The sequence below is a fragment of the Aedes aegypti genome, chromosome 1, assembly GCF_002204515.2.
Source record: "Aedes aegypti strain LVP_AGWG chromosome 1, AaegL5.0 Primary Assembly, whole genome shotgun sequence".
Classification (NCBI taxonomy): Eukaryota; Metazoa; Arthropoda; class Insecta; order Diptera; family Culicidae; genus Aedes; species Aedes aegypti.
Window position 1 is genome coordinate 298,915,270 of NC_035107.1, and position 25,940 is coordinate 298,941,209.

At 40.3% G+C, this 25,940-nt stretch overlaps 1 protein-coding gene across 1 annotated transcript in view; it reads left to right on the forward strand.

The window, feature by feature from the left end:
• Nucleotides 1-25,940, forward strand: part of LOC5565937 (protein serrate) — a 206,572-nt gene that overhangs the window by 126,796 nt on the left and 53,836 nt on the right. The window contains exons 8-9 of the mRNA XM_021838237.1: nt 5,273-5,406; nt 20,552-20,995. Coding sequence (XP_021693929.1) covers nt 5,273-5,406; nt 20,552-20,995 — 578 coding nt within the window. The remainder of the gene's footprint in view (nt 1-5,272; nt 5,407-20,551; nt 20,996-25,940) is intronic.

Here is a 25,940-nt window from a genome sequence, read left to right on the forward strand (position 1 = left end):
AGCCGTCGCCTCGTCAGACTCGTCACAAAAAAGGTGTCACTCCAATTCGGGATCTTAATTGACATCTCCCGGAGCAATTTAGAGTAAACTGTGCGCTGTCGCAAATCACCGACCGATCGATCGTTCGCCGCGATTCGTGTGAATGTAGACCCGAATCGACGGACCGATCGGATTGCGTCGGATCCAGTTCGGGAATGGTGGCGTTTGGCGTTTGTCATCTCTCACATAATTATCGTCCGAAGCTACGAAGGCACGCAGCGCCGCCACTCGGGCAGTCCTTTTACGACATAATTAATTAATTTAATGAATTGGAAACGCGAACTATTTCTCTCCGTGCCAGCGGCGTTCGATCCAAGAGGGCTGGCTGCCAGTTCATTAGGGAGCGATACCGCGTTGCCAGCTCGTTACGAGGCAACGTTGTGTCACCTTGATTAGGACGCGTCATTTCGGTTTTGGGATCATTGGGAATTGAAATACTTTCACACCCCAAACCGAAGCGCGTCGGACTCTGCGGATTTTTGAGCCGCAGATGGCGCTGTACGGGACTTTTGTCCATAAACTCTGTCGTCGATCTCCGTTAGTGGACGTTGTCACATCATCGTGTACACGGAGGCATGTGGCGACTGTTCGCAACTTTGGCGTTAATGGTTGCCAAGGGATACTTAACGGCGCGGTTGGTTGATAGCCTTTTTCGGCGATCAGCGATTGCTGCGATTCGAAAAGTGATTTCCAAATGGAACGCTTTATTTGTAATTAACTTTTCTGATTGCGGTGAATTGATAGGTTGATTCTGGGACAGTTGGAGACATTGTATGAAGTCCGTACAACTTCGATAGAGATATTTGCGTATGACATAGATGGGAAGATTTAGAAGCTATTGGGAAGCTTCTTCAGAAGTCTCTGGAAAGCTCTTTCAGAATCTTCCAGAGAGTTCTATCAGAAGCTTCCGAAAAGCTCTTTCAGAAGCTTCTGGGAAGCTCTTTTAGAAGCTTCCAGGAAACTCCTTCAGAAGTTTCTGGGAAGCTCGTTTAAAAGCTGATTGGTAACTCTTTCAGAGGCTTCTGCTTTGCTCTTTCTGAAGTTTATGGGAAGTTCTTTCAGAAGCTTCTGGAAAGCACTTTGAGAAGCTTCTGGAAAGCACTTTAAGAAGCTTCAAGGAAGCTCTTTCAAAAACTTCTGGACTGCTCTTTCAAAAACTTCTGGACTGCTTCTGGGAACCTTTTTCAGAAGCATCTGGGAAGCCTTTTCAGAAGCTTCTGGGAAGCTCTTTCTGAAGATTCTGGAAAGCTCTTCCAGAGGCTTCTGGGAAGCTCTTTCAGAAGCTTCTGGCAAGCTCTTTCAGAAGATTCTGGAAAGCTCTTCCAGAAGCTTCTGGGAATCACTTTCAGAAGATTCTGGAAAGCTCTTCCAAAAGCTTCTTGGAAGCTCTTTCAGAAGCTTCTGGGAAGCTCTTTCAGAAGATTCTTGAAAGCTCTTTCAGAAGCTTCTGGAAAGCTCTTTCAGAAGATTCTGGGAAGCTCTTCCAGAAGCTTCTGGGAAGCTGTTTAAGTAGCTTCTGGGAAGCTCTTTCAGAAGCTTCTGGGAAGCTCTTTCAGAAGTTTCTGAGAAGCTCTTTCAGAATCTTCTGGGAAGCTCTTTCAGAAGCTTCTGAAAAGCTATTTCAGAAGCTTCTGGGTAGCTCTTTCAGAAGCCTCTGAGAAGCTCTTTCAGAAGCTTCTGGGAAGCTCTTTCAGAAACTTCTGGGAAGCTCTTTCAGAAGCTTCTGGGATGCTCTATCAGAAGCTTCTGAAAAGCTATTTCAGAAGCTTCTGGGTAGCTCTTTCAGAAGCCTCTGAGAAGCTCTTTCAGAAGCTTCTGGGAAGCTCTTTCAGAAACTTCTGGGAAGCTCTTCCAGAAGCTTCTGGGAAGCTGTTTAAGTAGCTTCTGGGAAGCTCTTTCAGAAGCTTCTGGGAAGCTCTTTCAGAAGTTTCTGAGAAGCTCTTTCAGAATCTTCTGGGAAGCTCTTTCAGAAGCTTCTGAAAAGCTATTTCAGAAGCTTCTGGGTAGTTCTTTCAGAAGCCTCTGAGAAGCTCTTTCAGAAGCTTCTGGGAAGCTCTTTCAGAAGCTTCTGGGAAGCTCTTTCAGAAGATTCTTGAAAGCTCTTAAAGAAGCTTCTGGAAAGCTCTTTCAGAAGTTTCTGGGAAGCTCTTTCAGAAGCTTCTGGGGAGCTCTTTCAGAAGCTTCTGGAAAGTTCTTTCGGAAGCTTCTAGGAAGCCTTTTAAGAAGCCTTTGGAAAGCTCTTTCTGAAGCATCTGGGAAGCTCTTTCAGAAGCTTCGTGGAAGCTCTTTCAGAAGCTTCTGGGAAGCTCTTTCAGAAGCTTCTGGGAAGTTCTTTCGGAAGCTTCTAGGAAGCCTTTTAAGAAGCCTCTGGAAAGCTCTTTCTGAAGCATGTGCAAAATTCTTCCAGATGCTTCTGAGAAGCTCTTCCAAAAGCTTCTGGGAAGCTCTTTCAGAAGCTCTTCCATAAGCTTCTGGGAAGTTCTTTCGGAAGCTTCTAGGAAGCCTCTGGGAAAGCTCAGAAGCTTCTGGGAAGCTCATTCATAAGCTTCTGAGAAGCTTTTCCAAAAGCTTCTGGGAAGCTCTTTCAGAAGCTCTTCCAGAAGCTTCTGGGAAGCTCTTCCAGAAGCTTTTGGGAAGCTCTTCCAGAAGCTTCTAAGAAGCTCTTTCAGAAGCTTCTGAGAAGCTCTTCCAGAAGCCTTGGGAAGCTCTTTCATAAGCTTCTGGGAAACTCTTTCAGAAGCTTCTGGGAAGTTGTTTCAGAAGCTTCTAGAAAGTTTTTTTCAAAAGCCCCTTGTTAACTCTTGCAGAAACTACTGAGAAGCTCTTTCAGAAGCCCCTGGAAAGCTTTCTCAGAAGCCCCTGGAAAACTCTTTCAGAAGCTTCTGGAAAGCTTTTTCAGAAGCTTCTGGGAACCTCCTTCAGAAGCTTCTGGGAAGCTCTTCAAGAAACTTATGGGAAGATCTTTCAGAAGCTTTTAGGGAACTCTTTCAGAAGCTTCTGGAGAGCTCTTTCAGAAGCTTCTAGAAAGCTCTTTCAGAAGCCTCTTGGAAGCTCTTTCAGAAGCTTTGGGGAAACTCTTTTAGAAGCTTTTGGGAAGCTCTTCAAAGTCTTCCAGAACCTTCTGGAAAGCTTTTTCAGAAGCTTCTGGGAAGCTCCTCCGGAAGCATCTGGGAAGCTCTTCAAGAAGCTTATGGGAAGCTCTTTCAGAAGCCTTGGGAAGCTCTTTCATAAGCTTCTGGGAAACTCTTTCAGAAGCTTCTGGGAAGCTCTTTCAGAAGCTTCTGGGAAGTTATTTCAGAAACTTCTAGAAAGCTCTTTCTGAATCCTCCTGGAAGCTTTTTCAGAAGCTTTGGGGAAGCTGTTTTGGAAGCTTATGGGAAGCTCTTCAAAGGCTTCTGGAAGCTCTTTCTGAAGCTCCTGGGAAGATCTTTAGCAAAACTTTGACAAAGTTTGACATATCCAAATTTGACATGTTTCTAATGGTTTTCAGCGATGACCTTCTCACATTTACGTAACTCTGCTCCGCCTCACTCATCGCACATGCTACGATTTATACTAACAAAAACACGCCTCGCCAACAAATCACCTCAGCTGCCTCTGGCCCCGGACCCAGAGAAGGGCCCATAAATTGCGTCCACTCTCCGTCGTCCAATTGCGGTGAAGATCGCCCCGCAAGACAATAACTTCTAACAATTGTAAAATAAATTTATGGTTTATCGAATTGTCATCGGCTTCGCTACGTTGCTCCGTGGCGACATTCGTTACTATTTCTCCGGGAATTTCTCTCCTCGCGTTCCGCCGCACGGCGCGAATGGCACCGACCGCCGGAGCCCGAGGTAGAATTAATAATAAATAAACACTTAATCATACATAATTGAACGAGTAAAACATTGTTAAAAAATTTTAATTCTGCAATAAATCTCGGAGCGCGCGCGATGCGGTTTACTGCTGTCTTGCTTGGACGTTGCCGGTGCACGAGGGCGAGGGGGAGCCCGAAGAAGAAACCCGACAATCCAAGTCGGCGAGTCAACGCGAGGGCTGCTGCTGCTTGCTTGCCTGCTGATGGGGGATAACGAGATGCCAACGGGAAAAGCAAACATTGGTTTATTGTTATTGTTGTTGCTGTTGTTTTGTTTATGCTTGGATTGCTTTTCGTTTGCTCCGTTTCTCCTCTCGCGTCCTTCTCCTTCTTCTCCTCAGCGATTGATGGATAGAGTCTTGAATGGGTTAATTGGATTTTTTTTCGGATTTGCGTGACAAAACTAGCGTTCTCCTTTCGTGGTTGGAATCACGAAAGTAAACAGAGCTTCTTTTGTTGTCATCGAATTTGACATTTCTGGCTTTGTGGAGGAATTTTTTCATAATTCGTGGGTAAAGGGAGTGAGGGACAAATAGCTTTCCAACGTGGAATCTCGGAATCGTATCACAACAGCAACATCGGCTTCGGAATCAGAAGTTGCCGCTGCGCGATGATCGCGCGCGGCGGTCAATATTTGACAAGTCATTACCGCCGAGCGTTTCTTTGTTTCGTTTGCGCAGCACCTCCCCTTGACAGCTATGCTCACTGACGCGCGGACGTTTGATCAGTCTTCGGACGGAGGTTTCGGCAAACAATAGCGGTCTTCTTGAGTGTATTTGTGCGCTGCGCGCACTCGCGCTTCGATCGTCTCCCAGCTCTGAGGACGAAGGGCGAAATTTGAATAAATTCTTCCCACGCTTCGAACGAAGTTCGAGCGGATTTGCCGTGGCCTTGCACATTCTCGAGATGGCCAGACTTCTGCCGAATTCCGATAAATCAGCGACCGAATTTCTACGTCCCCAAGACTCTAATTAACCCGAAGATCGCCCCGTCGTCGATCGGTCAATCGAAGCAACCGACGACGGCCGGCGGTCTTGTTGACATTGCGCAGCAGCCGAAAACGAAAACAAATGGCGGCGGTCCGATTCGTGTCGGCACGGCACTCGGCTGTCCAAAAACAGTGACACTTCAACGCTTCGACAAGGGCCACTTCACCTCGTGGGGCCGGTCGGTGTCGCGCGATAGTTTTTAGCTGTCACCTGCGGAGCGTCGCGTGACACGTGATCGAGCATAGCGAGCGAGCTAGTGTCAAAACACACTTGACATTTGTCAAGTGGGGGCGCTCTCACTCTAGCCGTAGATTTTGGGCGATGATTTGTCAGTTTTTTTGTTTATCACCAGATGCTAATAACCGTTTTTTTCTTCTACTTGCAGATGTCGGCCCGGATGGCGGGGGCCGCTTTGTAACGAGTGTATGGTCTACCCGGGCTGTCGCCATGGCTACTGCAATGGTAGCGCCTGGCAGTGCATCTGTGATACCAACTGGGGCGGAATCCTGTGCGATCAAGGTAAGTCTAGAGGGATATCATAAAATTACCAATAATCGATTAGAGGCACGTCTTATCGTTTAGATATACAGTCAACTCTCCATAACTCGATATTGAAGGGACCATCGAGTTAGGGAGGTATTGAGTTACATAACACACAACCAGTGCAACTGCGATCCAAGGGACCATCGGGGTAGCCATGAAAACTTTTACTACGGTCCTCTAACTCAATATCGAGATACGAAATATCGAGTAGGGGAAAGATGACTGTACAATCTAAAAGTATTACGCGATTAATTGAAATATGAGTAAATCGTTCTTGCAGTGTAACATTGAATCTTTTCTTCATAAAATGCGGACTGTATGTGGTAAATCATCGTTTTGTATGAGCAAAAACTGCGTTGCGAAATGGAATTTTCAAGATTGTTTGTATAAAAAATGACGGAAAATGAAAAACAAATGAGGAGCTTTTTTTTAAAGTCTATCTAACGTTAAGAGCTTCTCTTTGTTTACTTTCTTTTTCATCAACATCTAGACCGCGTTTACATCTTCCGATGCCTATTTTTGTATGATTCCCTAGCCAAGGGTATTGTCTTTCGATCTATAGTAAAAAAAAAACTATCCAAAAGCTTCTGTATTGCACTGTCCTTTTTGATACTTAGGTCGTTTAGACCTCCAGCATTCAGCGAGTTGAATGATGATTTTATCTCCATTATAAAAAAATGCTGATCTCTAGCACTTGGTCACTTCAAATTCTCTATTTTTAATAGAGTGTCTTTATTTATAAAAGTGCCCTCAAAAGTCACTTATTTTCTTTTTCTTTTTGTGAATGAATCTCCATGCAACATTCTACTGACTTCAGAGATACCTCCAGATATTCTCACGCGACTATTCCACAGGCTATGCAGCAATTTTTTCAATGATTCGTTGAGAATGAGCTACAGGTATTCTTCTGGTGATTGTACCAGAAGTTTCTTCTGAAATACTCTTAGGAATTCCTCTAGAAATATCTACAGAGATTTTTCCACAATTTTCAGCAAAATTTGTTTGGGAATTCTTCAACATTTCAACGTTTCCAGCAATTATTCGTTACTCATGTTACTTTTCCCATTACGCCTCCAGTTGATACTTCTAAGAAGTATCCTGAACTGCATTCCAGAAGCATCCTCAATAGGATTTGTGAAGGAACTTGAATTGGAATCGAAAAGAATCCCTAAAAGGATTTGTGTGGAATTTGTCTGGATTCAATCACGATCTAGCGGATATAAACAGAATCCTGATCATAATTTAGGTGGATCTGAATTCGCTCTGAATTTTCAATAGAGTTGAGAAAGATTCCTGTCCTCGACGCACGGAATCCCGTCTAAATTCCAGAGTTGTCTGTCTGTCAGTAACGCTTTGAAATGTGTCATCGAAATGTTTCATTGAGCGCTACAACAGCAATTATAGAGCACTGCAACAGTTAATTTTATTATTCGAACAATACAATTGCAAATTGTGGAGCACCACAACAGCTTTTTGACAGAATTTTCTAGAGTTTTGTGGAACAATTCGTAGAAGATTCTAGATTTTTTTACCATTGTCGTGTTTTGTGGTCTGTGATTAAAACGTAAAAAAATCAATCAAGTTGTAGTTCGGTCAAACTTGAATCGGTTTGGGGTTGAAAATGTGATTCAAAACGGGTTTCGCCAGTTCCAACACATGTTCAAAACCGAACTCCACATATTCAAAAGCAAGATAAACATGAATGAGTTTAATGTTTTTGCACTGGATTTTATCGAGTTTTATTAAATTACAGCGAACCCACCATGAGTCGATTTTCCATGATTCGATATCGAATTATGGATTCAAAACTAAATTTTATGCTTGCCATGCTGGTCCCCTATACAGCATTCCGAAGCATTCCTGTTTCACGACTCGATATTTTCATGAGTCGTTCCCTTCATCACAACTGTGATTTTGAAAGACGACACTAAATTTTAATACACTGCAACAGCTATTCAGCAGAATGTTCTAGACTTTTCGATAAGATTCTACTCGCTAATTCATAGAATCGTCTGAATCTTATGAAATGTTTCTCAACATAGGAAACACTACAACAATTATTTCAGATTGGAACATTACAACAGCATTAAAGTCACGTTCTTGAAGGAGTATGGTCAAAACAAAATTAAGGCGATTTTGCGGTCATCACTCATCAGTATCATGTGCTTTGAAGGAGTATACACAGCTTTTCGCTTTAAAATTTCGTTGGAACGTGGCTAGCCACATAGGGTAAGCTAGTATATATATAAAATCCCAGAGTTGTCTGTCTGTCAGTAACGCTTTGAAATGTTTCATCGAAAAGTTTCGTTGAGCACTACAACAGCAATTCAAAAAACAATTTTAATGTAAGAACATTACAATTGCAAATTGTGGACCACTACAATAGCTCTTTGACAGAATATTCTGGAGTTCTCTGGAACTTTGTTTATTTCAATTTGTAGAATATTCTCGAACCCTTTGTCATTGTCGTCTGTTTAATAATTTGGTTGGTGACTAAAACGTGAACAAATCAACTTCAAGCAAATTGTAATTCGGTCGAACTTGAATCGGGTTGGAGTTAAAAATGTGAAATAGGTTTCCACAGTTCCAACTCAGGTTCAAAAACGAGCTGTGGAACCTCTATGAGTCGATGTTCAATGACTCGATGTCGACTCATGGATGCATACTAAAAAAAAAAAAAAAATTATGCTTACTATGATGATCCCTTAAAACAGCTTTCCAAAACATTCCTGTTCCATGACTCGATATTTCCTTGAGTCGATAGTCTTTTCACCACAACTGTGATTTTGGAAAATGACAGTGAAGCATGTTCAGGATTCTGATCGAGTTATGATCAATACTTGTTTCAGTTGAACAATTGAAATACTACACTGCAACAGCTATTCGGGAGAACATGCTAGAATTTTAATTTTTTTTATTTTATTTTATTTCACAACAGAAAAAATACTACAACAGCATATAAGGCTCTAATTGTTTCAAAACAGAACACTACAACAGTTTGTAGGCCACGTGCTCTATGGAGTATGGTCAGTGCATAAATTTAGGCGATTTTGCACTCATCAATATCATGCAATTTGAAAGATTTAATCGTACGTATACGTAGCTTTTAACTTTAAAATTTCGTTGGAACATGGCTAGCCACGTCGGGTAAGCTAGTTTATACATAATTTTGACCAGGATTCTAACAGAACTCCGACTAGGATCCTAACAGTATCCTGACCAAGATTCAAACAGCACCATGACCAGGATTTGAACAAAATTCGAGAAGAATTCTGACTAGGATTCAAACAGAACTGCGATTAGGAATCGAATAGAAACCCGACTGAATTTCGAACAGAATCCCAATTATTACTCGTAAAGGATTCAATCCACGATTTCAATTGTTCAACTGAAACAAGTATTGATCATAACTCGATCAGAATCCTGAACATGCTTCAATCGGTTCAAACAAAATCCTGACCAGAATTTCAACAGAATCCTGACCCAGATTTGAAGAGATCTTTTACCAGGAATCGCACAAAATCTAGACCGCTATCCGAACAGAACCTTGATTAGGATTCGAACAGAGTTTTGTTCAGGATTCTAATACAATGTTATCCAGGATTTTAATAGAATCCTCTTCTGGATTCGAACAGATTCCTCTCAAGTATTCGAACAGAATTCTGTCCATAAATTGAACAATAATTAAGACCGCATGAAACTCATGAAGTCCCTCTAGAAATCTATCTATGAATTCTTAGGCATTTCCTGAAGTTCTTCCAAACATTTTTCGTGTTATTTCTCTTGTCATGTCTCAGTGGATCTTACATTTAAGATTTCACACCAGCAAATAGGACAGCGATTGTTTGAGCAATAACTGAAAAATATTGGTTGATTTTTAGCGGAAAAGAACACTTAGAGAGGATGTTGGATGACACCTTGACAAAATTTTTGGAGGATATTCTGAAGAAAATCTTAACGTAATCGCTGGAGTAATTGACATGGTTATTCGTAGAAAACAAATTGAATTCTTAAAGGTATCTTCAATTGAAATCGTGTGTGAAATACTAAGGAAGTAGCGAACAAACACTAAAGAAATTCCTGTCGAATTTATATCTGACGAAAATAGCCAAATTCCTGAGTAAGTTTCTCTTAAAGTCTTTACAGTCAAACCTCCATGAGTCGATATCTGAAGGGACCATCGACTCATGGAAGTATCGAGTTGTGGAAACAAATGCCTTCGAAAACTGTTTGAGGGGATCATCGCAGTAACCATTAAATTTTGGTTTCAATATGGTTGCATGAGTCGATATCGAGTCATGGAACATCGACTCATGGAGGTATCACTGTAGTAATATCTTGCAAAATACAGCAGGAAAAATCCAATGTACACCGTCTCTAGCTTACACAAAAATATTTCGATTTCAGTAGCATCCACCAAGCTCTCTCTGAAGATTCCAGGAAACTCTTTCGGAAGCTCTTCTAGAATCATCCGTAAAATTCTCCAGAAGTTTCTGGTTAGGGCCGACTTAATTCTTAAAACTGCTAAAAATGTTGAATAAATGATGAGTGATCAGCCCATTTTCGATTTTCAGACAGGCATTGGCCCTTTTCTATAGGGCAAATTGAATTTTGTTAGCGTGCCTTGGCCCAAGGCTAGACCCTTTTGGTTTTCTACGAATGAGCAAGAGAGTGCCATTGGCCTCTCTCCAAGCTAAGGGGTCGTCCATTAATTACGTAAGGGGTTATGGGGGGAGGGGGGGGTTTGAGATTTCTTACGCGCCATACAAATTATATTTGGTTTTCATACAAAAAATCTTACCATGGGGGGAGGGAGGGTCTAAAAACCGCCAAAATTGTCTTACGTAATTAATGGACCGCCCCTAAGGCCAATGACAGTTTGCAAAATTTTCCAATTGTAGGCCCACTTGATGGAGAGAGATCCGATCATTGGCTGTTTCAAGTAGGGGCCATTGAACGATTTAGAAGAAAGTGGTTATTTGCTGTTTTGAAAATCGAGATTATAACGGTAAGTTTTATGTTTATGTTGACGATGTTTGCATAGTTTGTGGGTGTTGGGAGATGCTTTCGAATGATATCAAAACCTGATTGGTTTACAAATTGTTCAATGGCCCTTTAGAATTGTTACGCGAGAAGTCTGTCATCTTGAGCTCGATGCGGCTTCGATCAAAGCTAAATAAAAATCACGATAGGGGTGTTCAGATATTCTCAACAGATCGTGATGTCGATACGTTTCCTTAGGTATTCATTTCTTTTGTAATTAAACTTAAAGTGGATGGAATCCAGTTCCAAAATCGTTAAATGCATTTTTCATAGGGGGCATACCTGATACCAGAACAAGCGTAAGGGGGAAAGCAGATTATTCAATTCCTTAGCATCCCTCATTTTCAACAACATTTCAATTATTACTTTATAGATAATATTCGCTTAAACCAACTTTTCTATCGCATCGAAAAATTTGGAACATCAGGGCACCCTCACAGCATGATGTGAATCCAACAGTGCATTGTACTTCAATATTTTTGTATTTCTTTCTGTTCCTCCCTAACGTATTTGCTCATTCTGTTCCGTTCATTTTGCATTTTGAATAAGAACTGTTTTTGAATGCTTCTCAAAAAACAATATTTTACGTCGAAAAAACTTTTTCCAAGACAAAGCTTTTGAAGGAGTTCCCTAGAAGTTTCTGTAAAATATTCCAAGAGGCTTCTGAATGAGCTTCTGAAGGAGCTTCCCAGAAGTTTCTTAAGGAGCTTTTCAGAAGCTTCTGGAAGAGCTTATCAGAAGCTTCCGGTAGAACTGCCCAGAATCTTTTGAAAGATCTTTTAGGAAGCTTTAGAAAAAGCTTCTCAGAAGCTTCTGGAAGAGTTTTCCAACCTCCTAAAAGGGCTTATCAGAAGCATCGTTAGAGCTTCCCAGAAGTTGATGAAAGAGCTTCCGAGAATCTTCTTAAGGAGCTTCCCAGAAGTTTCTGAAGGAAACCTTTTGAAAGAGCTTCCCAGAAGCTTCTGAAGGAGTTGACTAGAAGCCCCTGAAAGAGTCTCCCAGAAGCTTCTTATAAAGTTCTTCAGAAGCTTCTGATAAAGCTTCCCAACAGCTTCTAAAGGAGCTTCCCAGATGCTTCAGAAGGAGCTTCCCATATTTTGGTGTCTAAGGCAAATTTCTTGTGGCGGAGCCTTGGGGCAATCGGGTATATGGGGTAGCTAACAAGGGAAGGTCACGATGGTGTTACACGGGGTTTTCAACCGGACTATTTTTGTTGGATTCAACATGTCGAAATATGTAAAACCCCAAAGCCTTTTGGGTGATGAGCCAGGGAGATGTAGTATGTTGTTAACAAAATGTTAATAAAATCTTAAATTTGTTTTACCAAATTAGGATGATAGAAGAAATGAATGTAATGTTTGGAATGATACTAATAAAGAAAATAAAAAAAAAACATGTACATCGTAATGTTCTGAATGGCTTCAACGGATGACGCATGAGTTTGGATACTAAGTTCAAATAATGACTTATTCAGTAGGTACAAGAATGTTGACACTTTTGACCGGGTTAAATCCGCTCGATAAAGGTAATAAATACATTATTTAGAAAAGAGATAACTTAACTTTATATAAAATGAGTAGTAGAAAATCGGTAAAATAGAATGGTGTTTGATTTTCGATGATGTTATTACTTTTAATAAAAGTAACATTGTTGCTAAATAAATAACTTAACTCAAGAAAATTGTTTTAGAAAGAACAAAATGTATATTAGGGGTATTCACTTAAAGCTGCGTAAACTTTGTATTTGCGTAATAGATCAATGAATTATTTCAAATGAAATATTCCTGTTCTGACTCAGAGCATTGACAGATCAGATTGTAATAATCTAGTTATCCATGACAACCTATCAAAAACGTCAGACATTTCGTAGATTGTTTTTGTCTGAGAGAGACTCGCGAAGAGGAAAAATATCAACGTCATATGTAGCCCAGATTCCCCTCTCACGAAACGTCAAATGCAGCCCACCGTTTTTATGGCTGAGAATGTGAAAAATATTGTGTTCAAAGTAAACTATTATTAAAAACCTCAGTCGGCTGAGCAGTTTTTTCCAAAGTTGCTTATAAATCTAAGCAGAAGATTAATTATTTCTAATGTCTGCTACGTTTGCTGGCATGAAATTTCACTCAAACGGCTATTTATGATTCGATGTGATGCAAACTCAATCATTTTTTGCTGAGAGGTTCATGTGATGATTTGAACAGCATGCGTATAATTGGTATAAACACAAAGTGGAATAAGAAAAAACACAGCAATCACAGAAAAAGAAGACCGTCTTCGCGAGTCTCGTCTCAGGTTTTTGTAAGAGCTCACTTTAATAAATATTTGTTGGTTTAGTTTAAAAACCGTTAAACAACGTGCCTCGTTCCTTGACCATTACTGAAAATCAAAAACTTTGTTGAATATTAGATAAATGAAGAGCATTATTCCTGATACTCATGTGGTGGTTGGTTAGGAGTCATGCACAAATTATTACATGCTCTAAGGGGAGAAGGAGGAGGTCAAGTCATGTATGATGAAATTTTCAGAGGACTCATACAAAAATCGTGACGATGGGGGGGAGGGAGGGGATTCGTAAAAGTGATATTTAGCATGTCATAATTTATGTACCATGCTTTATAACCCACTGAAACCAATTGATGTGAAACGATGCTGGTATCTTTCAATTGGGTTGGGAATTTACCATTAAACTTTATTACCACGCATGCAGAAACTTAGATACAGCATATTAGTATCATTGATATTGGATGGTAGCTCTATAGGTTACTAAAAATGAGCAGTACATCTTGGCTGTAATGGAAAAATGGATGAAACTTCTAACTACTTATTCTTGATAGAGCTCCCACCGGGATCAGCTCAAGCACTGATCGCTCTCTGGTAATTTCCTGCGAAACTATTGGATAAACCAACTACAATTATAGCTCCAGGCGTCTCATATGCCTCGACATACAATATAGTCAAGATATTGACATGAGAATACCTATTTGTTAACTTTTTTTAAATTCCCGTTTTCGTAAATGGAACGGTGTTTGTTTTTCCAATGATGACAAACGGCAATAAAAAACTCATTCTTGGATTGTAAGACTGCCAAACTCCATCAAGTTGTCTTTGGTTGAAATGTTTCGTGCACAATTAACACATTTCTGTGAAAGATTTAAAATAATCAGTTTAGCACGAAATACGCAAAGAATTACGCAGTTAAGTGAATCCCCCTATTATTTATGTGTGATTTTTTGTGTATTCATACACTAACAAAAGAGGCCATTTGAAATTACAGATCTGACTGTTATTTTTTTAGTTTCAGTTCAGTCATTTAAAACGACAATATTTTCACTTGTCCCACTAGTTTCCATTTTCAATATTTACCTTGAACTTTGGCACAAACATTAAATTTAAATATAGCATAGATTTAGTAGGAAACAATCTGAAAAATATAGTAAATCTTATTCATTTTATTTTTTTTAAGAACCCTCTCTATACGATTTCCTTTACCCATTTGTCACACGGTAGCTTATTTCGATAGTCACTCAAGCAAAATGATTATCTAAATACAGGGACCGGAATCTATTATGATAATTCGTCACACGAAAACGGGTTGAATTTCATAAATTTGCCTGAAGAACCAAAAAATAAAAACAAAATATATACCCGCGTTTATTCAGAATCGAACCAAGGACCTCCCGATTTATAAACCAGTACTAAATCCACGAACCTATCGACGTCTTGATGGGAAGAGTGACAAAAGCAATATATAAAGCGTTTTATATTGCAATATTCATTCCATTCCTCTGACATGTCCACCATCCAATAGGGTCCTAAAATGTTTAATGAAATCTTGTTTTCATTTAATAACACGAAAGAGCATGTTACTGCAACTACTTTAGCAATTTTTCCCGCTCAAATAACGGATATATCACATTAAAACTTTAATTCAAAAATTGGATCCCTGAATGAACCTTGACACTTGAGATCATGTTTGACGTTCGCTTAGTCGACAAAAATACCACAAGGGTTCAACTTTTTAACACCGGGGTTGTTACTTTCTGACATTTCGGAAGGGACACGAAAACAAAATACACCCAAAAATTTGAGTTTAAACCAAGGGGTGTGACAAAATTAAAAAAAATCTTTATAAATGTTTTTTGGACTTAAACCATCGGAAAACATTAGAAAATTGAGTAAACATATGTTTTTGGCCTAAACTTAAGCATTTGGCACTAAAATTGGGACAGGGCTTTAGGACCCTATTGCCGCGTGACCATTTGCCTAAGTGTGCGTTTCCGATGCCATCATTTGGCTTCGGATTGGTTGTGCAATTGTGTGGGTCGGGCGTAAACATTTAGATTGCTCGAATTTTCAAGTCCAATGTGCTCGATTTCAATTGACGGGTTTGCCCGTCTACGCTTAGGAGGCGAATCTTACCATCAATAGGTGGATTTAGCACCTAATACGCTAGGAGGGAAATCCGCCATCCGATTTATTTTGGGTGCAGATGCATTAGAAAGAGCTTCCCAGAAGCTTCTGAAAGCGATTCCCAGAATCTTATGAAAAAGTTTCCCAGAAGCTTCTGAGAGAGCTTTTCAGAAGCTTCTGTAAGAGCGTCCCAGAAGCTTCTGATAGAGCTTCCAAGAAGTTTTCGATGGCGCTTTCCAGAATGTTCTGAAAGAACTTCCTAAATGCTCCAAAAATAGATTCCTGCAAGCTACCGAAGAAGCTTCCCTTCAAGTGTTACTCAAGTTTTAAACTCTTGCAGAAGCTTCCAGGAAACCCTTTCAACAAATTTTAGGGAGCTCTGCACGAAGCTTTGAGAAATTCTGTCCACTTGGAATACATCTTCAATAAATTCAACATACATGAAGCGAGCTGCACAATGTTAATACCTTAGAAATTCGGTCCGGATCTCTCCGATGATCCACTTGAGTTAATTTAATGTTGCTTTGATCAATACGGATTACGGTAGACTGGTTTTCCCAATACAGTTTCATAAAGTACCGTTTCGTCAAAATTGACGTTCCATTATTTGGGAGGTCCAACAATTAACCTCTGCACCCCCCCCCCATCCAGAATTAAGAGCAATGAGTGCGCAATGCATCCGACCATCGAATGAACCCATCAGAAAACCGCACCGGATGCACCGTTTCAAAAGACCAATCGTTACCCAAAAAATTTATAATAACAATCAAAAGAAAGCCCTTTCCACTCCACGATCGTGGATCAAGGATCGCGACCGCCATTGAGTTGATCCACCCGGTAATAATCAGCGTTAATTTCCTTCTCCAATTCCTCCTCGGCCCTCATCGCCTCTCACCGAATGTATGATGATGCGTTACACGCATTATAATGAGAAAAAAGCGATCAATCGATACAAATCTTTCACCGCTGATGCTGCCGACGAAGAAACGCCTCGGCAAAGATTTATTACGAGCGGCGATTAATGGCTTCATTATGAAATTTAACGATCCGTCATTGTTCCATTCGAGCGGTGCGCTATCTGGATCGAGTCAGAATGACAGCTTTCCTGCTCATACTCGCTCTGTCTGGCGGGTTATGGACCCATACCGTCAACGACGACGAGGGGTGTATCACTTACACTTGAGATTTATTCTGGGCAACGAAAGGATTGTGACATGTGTGTGTGATTTATGAATCGTGTAACCGACACTTCCACTTCGGTTGAGGTGACTTTCTGTGCTTGACACGAGATGACAGAATTTCGTCTCCCTGCAGTGCACACGATGAAAAGAATCAACAGCGCGCGATAGGGTTAGGGTTACATCTCGGCTGCACCCCTCGTTTCCGTTCCGAGTTTTTTTTTTCATTTCGCTCTCAATCTGTATCAAATTGTGTTTGCCTTTCCCTTCCGAGTCGAAAAAGTTCGCTTAATTTCGGCTCGGCTGAAATTAAACGATAAATCTGCTGAGGAGCCCCGCTTTTTACGAAACGAAAATAAACGACTCATTAATCGATTTATCGAAATTAAGCGGTTGCTTAATCGCTCTCAATTTCCCTTCTTTTGTTTCGCCTTTCGCGCCACTGTCGTGTCTTTTTCAAACAGAGGGGAAATAATAGCTGTAATTGCTTGCCACACACACTCACAGAAGGCGTTGCGCCTACTGTTGCTATCACCCGATTTAATTGTTTCGCAGTCGAATCACAGTCGGCGCTGCCATTCACCGAAATCCACCGCCGCTAACGAGAAGCAAATCGAAATTGATCCAATTTTTTAGCTTAATGAGTTTGCGATTAATAAATTATGCCGATTCCACGCCGCCAGCAGCGGCGAATGGAAATCAAGTGAATCGCCGAAGAGAACCGCAAGAGAGCGAAAGGAAGGAAAAAAAAAACACGAATGCAAAAGCCGCACACCGCCCTCGTTGGCGGGCATGCGGCGAAAAATGTTTCAAGTTGCAATATATCTTTTTATTATGCCAAAATTGAATCTTATTAATCTGTTAATTAGCTATCATTTTGCATGTCTTTTTTTTTCGTTTTCAGCGGCTTTCGGGGTGGCGGTTACGACTTAATTGATGCGCTAATCGTGCGCTACTGTCAAAGTGACATTTCGAAAGGAGAGAGGCACAAATGTCACGACTTGACCCCGAGATGTCGCAAAATAATCGATTTGCAATCAACCTCTATTAAGCTCGTTCAGAAACTTTCGAAAAGCTCTTTTAGAACCTGGAGAAGAAATCTTTTTCAGAAGATTCCGGAAGGTACTTGCAGAAACTTTCGAGAAGTTCTTTTCAAAGCTTTTTTCAAGACTTCATGAAGTGTTTTACAAGCATTCAAGCTTTCTTTTTGATGCTTTCTAAACAGTCCTTCAGAAGATTTCAGAATGCTCTTTCAGAAGCCTCTTGAAAGCTCTTCAAGAGTTTTGGAAAAAGCTCTCTCAAAACTTACAAGAAAGTTTCTTCAGATGATTTTGAGAAATTGTTTCAGAATTTTTCGATGGAGCTTTCGCAGAAACTTCAGAGAAGTTCTAACAAAAGCTTCTGAGATGCACTTCTAAACGCTTCTGAAAACTTTGTCAGAGACTTCTCTTTAATAGAACTTCAAAGTAGCTCTCAAATAATCTTCAGGGAAACTCTTTCAGAAGCTTCTGGAAGGTTATTTCAGAAGCTTCTGGAATTTTTGAAGGATTATGAAACATCTTCCCAGAAGCTTCTGAAGGAGCTTCCCAGAAGCTTTTAAAGAAGCTTCCCAGAAGCTTCTGGAAAAGCTTTCAAGAAGCTTCTGAAAAAGTTTTTCAGAAGCTTCTGAGAAGCTCTTTCAGAAGCTTCTGAGAAGCTCTTTCAGAAGCTTTTGAAAAGCTCTTTCAGTTACATCTGGAAACCTCTATCAAAAGCTTCTGGGAAACTATTTCAGAAGCTTCTGGAAAGCTCTTCCAGCAGCTTTAAGGAAACTATTTCAGAAGTTTCCAGAAAGCACCTTCAGAAGCCTCTGGGAAGCTTTTTAAGAAGCTTTCGAGAAACTCTTTCAAAAGCTTTTTGAAAACTCTTTCAGTGGTGGAAAGTTCAGAAGCTTCTGAGATGCTTTTTCATAAGCTACTGGAAAGCTCTTTCAGAAACTTCTGGAAAGCTCCTTTAAAACCTTCTGGGAAACTCTTTCAAAAGCTCCTGGGAAGCTATTTCAAAAGCTCGTGAAAAGCTCTCTCAGAAGCTTCTGGGAAGCACTTTCAAGAGCTCCTGGAAAGCTATTTCCAAAGCTCGTGAAAAGCTGTTTCAGAAGCTTCTGGGAAGTACTTTCGGAAGCTTCTGGGAAGCTCTTTCAACAGCTTTCAGGAAACTATTACAGAAGCTTCCAGGAAGCACTTTCAGAAGCTTCTGGGAAGCTTTTTCAGAAGCTTTCGAGAAACTCTTTTAAAACCTTTTGAAAACTCTTTTAGTGGTGGAAAGCTCAGAAGCTTCTGAGATGCTCTTTCATAAGCAACTGAAAAGCTCGTTCAGATGCTTCTGGAAAGCTCTTTTAGAACCTTCTGAGAAGCTCTTTCAAAAGCTCCTGGGAAGCTATTTCAAAAGCTTGTGAAAAGCTATTTCAGAAGCTTCTGGAAAGGTCTTTCAAAAGCTTCTGAATAGTTCTTTTAGAGGCTTTTGGGAAGCTCCTTAAGAAGGTTCTGGGAAGCTCCTTCAGAAGCTTCTAGGAAGCTTCTTCAGAAGCTTCTAGGAAGCTCCTTCTGAAGCTTCTAGGAAGCTCCGTTATAATCTTCTGGTAAGTTTTTCAGAAGCTTGTGGGGAGCTCTTTCAAAAGCTTTTGGGAAGCTCTTTTAGAAGCTCTTAAGAAGCTTCTGGGGAGCTTTTTAAGAAGCGCTTTCAGAAGCTTTTGGGAAGCTCTTTCAGAAGCTTCTGGGAAACTCTTTCAGAAGCTTCTGGCAAGCTCTTTCGGAAGCTTCTGGGAAGCTCCTTTTGAAGCTTCTGGGAAGATGTTTCAGAATCCTTCAAAAAGATCTTTTAGAAGCTTCTGACGAACTTTTTCAGAAGTTTGTGGGAAGCTTTCTCAGAAGCTTCTGGAGAGCTCTTTAATAAACTTCTGGGTAGCTCTTTCAACAGCATGGGTTTCAGAAACTTCTAGAAGACACTTTCAGAAACTTCTGGAAAGCGTTGTTTAACGTTTCCGGGAAGCTCTTCTGACATCTCTCAGGAAGCTCTTTCAAAAAAAAACTTTTTGAAAAAGAAGCTTTTTGTGAAAGCTTTTTTGAAGCTCTTTCAAGCATATGAAGAAAATTCTAGATGAATCTTTCAGAATGTTGTCATTTGAACGGTTTTTTCTTACTGAAAACTCTGTCAAGGACATTAAGTATGGTGTTTCAGAAACTTGATTCACTTCTAACTATATTTTATTATTATTATCATTATTATTATTGGAGCGGCAAAAAACCGATGGTCGTGGAATTCCTTTTGAATCACTTCTCCCAAAGGCACAAAACCTACCCTTCTTTTTTATATTATATCTATAATCTTCGTCATATTTGAGAAATCGTCGGTTTTTTTTTCCAAATTCTCATTTCTGGCTGTAAAAACTATATTTTTGCTTAGATTACCTTATTTCTAGCTCCATGATCACATCCTTAAGGTTTGTACTTAGAATTTCTATGTTTTTCTGCTCAAAATTTTAAAGTTTCTCTTCAAATCTCACAATTTTCCTCTTGAATTTTCTGCAGTAAGCTTTCCATACATATGCATTTTCCAGAAACTCTAGCTATTTTTCAATGCTTCATCTTTAAAATTCCAACTCTGTACCGTTGCATTCTAATGGAATTACTATTTGAGCTCAATATTTCTTTCTTAAATCCCTTTTGACTGTTCTGAATTTGTGGATAATGGAGAATAAGTCTTTCTGATAGACAGTTTATCATATAACCTCGATTATTGCAATAAGAAGAACTGATTTCCATGTTTCAAGGGGCGCTAGAAGCTTTAAAGAAGCTATTAAAAAATCTCCTGAGATGTACAAAATAACTAGTAATCTGTGAAGCTCTTTCAGAAGTTTCTGGATCCTAAAGTCATATCGCGAAGCTTCTTCACAAGTTTCTATGATATTCTTTCAACTTGTTGTGATATATTGAAATAATCAAATGACAAGTTCACACATTCGAAAGGAACTCAATCACCTGTTAGATTGAATTGATCAAAACAGAGCAAAACCAACAAAAAAGTAACAGTAGGCGAACGAAACACCCAACCACTTCAGCTCAATCGCACGCGGCCTACTGCGTGCGCGCACTTGTTCCCACCGAAATAAAAAATCTGTTGTCTATTTTCCCATATGCCAACTTCAGCTACGATTCCGCCGTTTCTTTCCACTTTTCAATTAAAAAACAACTCGAAGGGGTGGCGCTCGCAAACCGGCTCGATTAACCCTCTAGAAATGAATACCCAAAAGCCGAAGGGTTCTCAGACAAGAGTGTACTCGAGAAGAGTACCCTCGGCATTCAGCCAATGATATCCGCTCTCGAAGAATGCAGAGGGTTCGCTGGCGCGCGCGCGTGTAATTGCACGTGTCTGTTTGTTCCTAGAGAAAATACGAACAAGTGTCCGGGACCTATTCACCAACTGTTTTTCCCCTTCCGTTCCGCTTCTTTCCAGATCTCAACTACTGTGGAACGCACGAGCCCTGCATGCACGGGGGAACCTGCGAGAACACCGCTCCGGATCAGTACCGGTGCACCTGTGCCGAGGGCCTGTCGGGGACACGCTGCGAGATCGTGGAACATCCGTGTGCTCCGCAGCCGTGCCGAAATGGCGGGACCTGTACCTTGACCGGAAGTGGTCTGGGTCGCGGTTCGGCGGCGGATGACAAGCTGGCCGCGGCGGAAGCGACGAGCACTACGCCGATCATAGTGCGGGGGATGCGAGGGATGAGTTCGATGGGGAAGCCGTTCGGGAGGAGTAGCGGAAGTGGGGGAGGGGGAGTGAGCGGGGGAGGTGACGGGTCGTCGTCGAGTAAGGAACCATTGTTGCAGCCGCAGCCGGTCAAAGATTTCATCTGTAGCTGCGCGCCCGGATGGACCGGGCCGACCTGCGAGATAAGTGAGTATTCAAGATACAAAAAGGGGGGGATGGGGACCGGGTTCGGGACCATTAATTATCTATGCGTCGTTGTTCGGGTTCGGGTTTTCTCACTTCTCCGTGTGTCCGTCCGGGCAGGAGTAGGAGTCTCCGGGAGAAAAGCTAACTGTAAGCTAATTATTCCAAATTACTAGTTCCAACAAGACGAACCGGTCGGGTACTGTGGTCCAAAAGATGGGGGGCGGGGGAGCCATCAACTTTTAGGGGCTCACACACGCTTATTATTTAATCGTTTTTGATTATTGTTTAAACATTACTGACTTCCTACATTGTTCGATGGGGGAGAGGGGGCTTCGCCGGGGATGAAGCATAGATAAATTCTTTAACGAACGAACATCTTTTTCTACGCCACAGTGATGGAAGAATAAAGTGGATTTATTAGAGATTTCACGGCTTACTTTGGCTTCGGTGTTGGTCGACTTCTTCTTCGAGGCCTTCACATGGCCTGCTCGGTCTGACACGGGCAGCAGCCAGCGAACGTTGCTGAGTTGTGATTAGCTTGCGCTGCATGGGCGTTGCCAGGATTGCCATCAGGGGGACGAACGATCTCGAAGATGTTATTTAAAAAAAACGGGACACATTTTGAAAACTTCCGCATTTTGTGCGTGGATCAGGCATTGCAGAATTCGTTCTCATTTGAGTTTGAAGCAGGGACGAATATACCCTTGCCTATATTGACGCTTGCTGGATAGAATCTTCGTTGATTTTTATTTGTTTTTATCCTCACCTTGACAGCACAACAAAGATTGGCAAAGCGCTTGCCGCAAGATTGTCAGTTTCGTTTTAACCTGCTGATGCTCAACCGCTTTGTGATAATCGGAAACAAAAATGATATTCAATCAAACCAGGTTGTTTTTTTACATTGCTGAACCTCATTGATAATCAATTTTCTAAAACTGACACTCTTTTGCTTCTGATATTCAAAAACACCAGTGATATACGAGCATCTTCATCTACTTTTGTGTCATCTTCATTGATATAATCATATTGGTGGTGGTGCGGTTACTTTGATGGTGGCATAAATGTCAGTGAATTGAGTATGGACCAATGCACGAGTTCACTAATATGACGTTTGAGCGGTGCCGAATTCACTTGTTGCCATGGTCACGTAAATAACACGGCACCGCTCAAACGTCAAATAGTGAACTCATGCATTGGTCTATAGTGTGTATGTTTTTTTTCGTCCCTGGTTTCGATCAAAGCAAGCGAAGAAAAGCATCACATCTATATCAATCCATGGTCAGCAATGATAATTTTTGACACCCACCCGCCCCTTCGTAACGCTTTTTGTATGAATGAAATTTGTATGGACTGTAACATTTCGAGGACACCTACCCACCCCCTTTATCGTGATGAAATTTGTGAACAGGCTCCAAAGAGAGAGCGATGATAAAACTCATTTTTCTCGCTTAGTCACCATTGAGGGTGGGTTGTTTACTTTTTACTCTCAAGTTTGGAGCTTGCTTAGAAGGGTTTTATCAAGCACTGGTATAGTCTTATCGAAAATTCTCGAATATTCTGCTGTAGTGTTTATTATTATTCAATGTCGTCTTTCAAAGTGACAGGTGTAGTGCTCTATTTTTTGTCATTGTGCTCGGAACGTGGCCCAACGGACTTTGAAAGTTTTAAACTACACTGAGGAAACAGAACGTAAGAATTTCATACGAATTTCTTATGGAATAAAGAAATATCTCCATCGATCATTGCGTTCATAATATAAATGGGTATAATATCATAAGATACTCTTATGAAGGTTCATAGATATCAATTATGAAATTCTTTACTACCATTATGTATTTAGGGTCTGTCCCAATTGGGCTATTAAAAATAATTCGGACTTAAACTTGACAGTTCACAAATCATTCCACCCCTGATTTCGATCTGTCAAAAATAAGTCTGCTACAGAGCAGACTTATTTTTGACAGAAGGATAATCATTCGTCCCTTCGAGTTTGTTTACCCACATTTTTGAATCCACTCGTGATTAACGTGTTGGCCATCGGTTCAATTTGCCCGTTCCCTGCAGAATGTAATCAAAACCAAGATGCTAATTCGCATCAAGTAAGTTAACATACGAATAATGATTCTAATCAGAATATTTAATAACGATTAACAGCGTTTTCTTCTATCACAGTGATTGCTGTTGGTTTTGCCAGTTGGTGTAATGGAATCTAATTTTCACCAGGTATGTTTTCTCAAATACTTCCTTCGGTAAATTCTATTGATTCCAATAATCTGATTCCGAATGTTTTCTAATAATAGCTAGTCCTAATGGCTACCGACACATCACGTTACCTCAAGCGCAGCATGATTATTCGCACGACTCCATTCTGGCTGGGATTAAGGGCGCTTACAGCGCTCAGACTTGAATCTGCAGGGTGCGTAGTGCAACAACAGCCAACTTCTGACGTCGCCGCTACAACTGAGCTGCCGGAGATAACTCAAATGGACACGCACCGGTGTCGACAATGTTCGTGACATCCCCGCGCCTCACCCCAACGATTTGAATATTTGATTTCTATTTGAACAGTTGTTATGTAGTATAAAACATACTCAGGTTCTTCAAGCGTGGTCTGGCGGTGTTAAATAAATATTAATTAATTTAACGTGTACTTATTTCATACGTTAACTTTTTCAAATGATTACGTACTCAAAATAATATTTATTCAGAGGTCAATGATTGAATTCGTTATAACATATCACATTGGATACTCAGTATGGAATGCTAACTAGGTTTCATCTGTAGAGTAAAGTGGGGCAAAAGTTCGAGTGGGGCAAGAGTTTTTTTTTAAGATTTCTAGCTCAAATCAAATCAAAACTTAGAAATATCATGGTGGTTCGAATGCTATTGAAGTAAGAGACTTTCACTCCAAATATCATAAAAATCGATTGAGATTTGGGAAAGTTATGGCTATTTGTTGTTTTTCGACATAAATATTGTAATATTTGGTCAAACTTTCGATGCATAGAACCAAATGAAGATAACATATTTTTCAATATTTTATGTAAGGGCGTTTCTAGGCCTATCAGTAGGATGCTTTGACGTGTATTAGTTTTTGCATAAATAGTTGAAATCAATTTTTGGCCCATAGCGGGGCAAAAGTTCGAATCTGCGGGGCAAAAGTTCGACCCATGTATAAGTCCACGGAAAATTTTCAAATATCCCGAAATCTACATATTGTATTGAAATTTAGAGAAATTTGCCTGATCGTGCGAAAAATGTCACAAAAATTTTACATTTCCACTTAGTTTTGCGAAAAATTGCTATTTTTTGGGTGTATTACAATTAACCTTGTTTTGGGCATTTTTTGATGAAAATTTAGTGTGTTTTTTTCGGCAAACATAAGTTTACGGCTGGTATAAAGTATTGATGTTTTGTCTTTTAGCCAACGAACTTTTGCTCCACACTAGATTCGAACTTTTGCCCCACCGGTGATGCAAAAGTTCGTTTAAGACAATCAATTTTGAAACTTTTATAACTAAAAATGGGTAAATAATTTAACACAAGTTTGTTCAGCAAAATTATAGCCAATATGTTGAATGTTCGTTGTATGGCATTTGTTTTCTTTCATCTGCTATTATTTTCCTGGAAACTTTGATTATACCACTAAGGTCGAACTTTTGCCCCACCTTACTCTACTGTATTTTTAACTAGAAACTGTAATACTTTAAGACATAGTATTTAAAACTGTGGGTCGCGACCCCCATTTGGCCAATCTTCGAGAAGCTTCCAGCTTGTTTAAAAATGTATTCGTACCTACATTATTGACTAGTTTCAGTCAATCTGACCGACTGAAATCCCAAAGTCAAACTTAATCATGAATATGCCCAAGTAGTCATTCACCTTATCTTATGCATAATCAATCGTTTCGTTTACTCCGTCTTGTGGTTGAGATCTGTGAAATATCCTAGTTAACCCTGCCGACCAGATAACTGGTGCAACTAGCTATCAACCATAAATGTGGGGGGTTCCTCATCACCTTTAATCAAGGTTGCTTCATCAATTGCAAACAAATGACTATTGATCACGCAGGTTATCTTTGATGGTGATGGGACACTCCTGGCATATTTGCATACCTATTGTTCCTTAGAATCAGTGTATCCAACAGAAATAACAGCAACCACAAATTTGTAAAGCAGAAAATATATTGTAAAGAGTAAACACAATATCTACAAAAGCATCTTGAGTGTCTGTCTCAGCATCTTGGAATAACTTTCCTGAGGCGCCAATTTTTGAATTGGACCAGAGAAAAATTAAATTTGACAGTTCAATGATTAATTGGTGGGGAAAAAATTTTCGAACTGTCAAATTTAAGTTTGATTCAATTTTAATAGCCCAATTGAGACAGACCCTTAGAGAATCGATCTTTGAATTTAGGAAAATAAAGATATTCATAAGATCTCTAATGATAACGACAAGAATTTCTTGTGAATATCGGACATTTTGTGTTTCATAAGAATCTTATGACAGAGAGAAAACCAGTCAAGAAATCAATTCACAAGCGTTCTCTTATGAAATTCGTACGCAATTTCTGGCTCCGTGTATGCCTGACCTGAGAGAGACTCGCAAAGAGGAAAAATATCAACGCCATATGCAGCCCAGATTCCGCTGTCACGAAGCGTCAAATGCAGCCCGTCGTTTGTATGGCTGAAAAAGTGAAAAGTATTGTATTGAAAATAAACTAATATTAAAAACCTCAGTCAGTGGAGCAGTTTTTCCAAAGATGCTGATAAATCTAAACACAAGACTTGTTATTTATAATGTCTACTATGTTTTCTGGCATTAAATTTAATTAAAAATGCCGTTTATGCTTCGGTGTGATGCAAACGCAATATTTTTTTGTTGAGATGATCATGTGAGAGCTTGAACAGCTTGCGCAAGATTGATATAAGCACTGAATGGAATA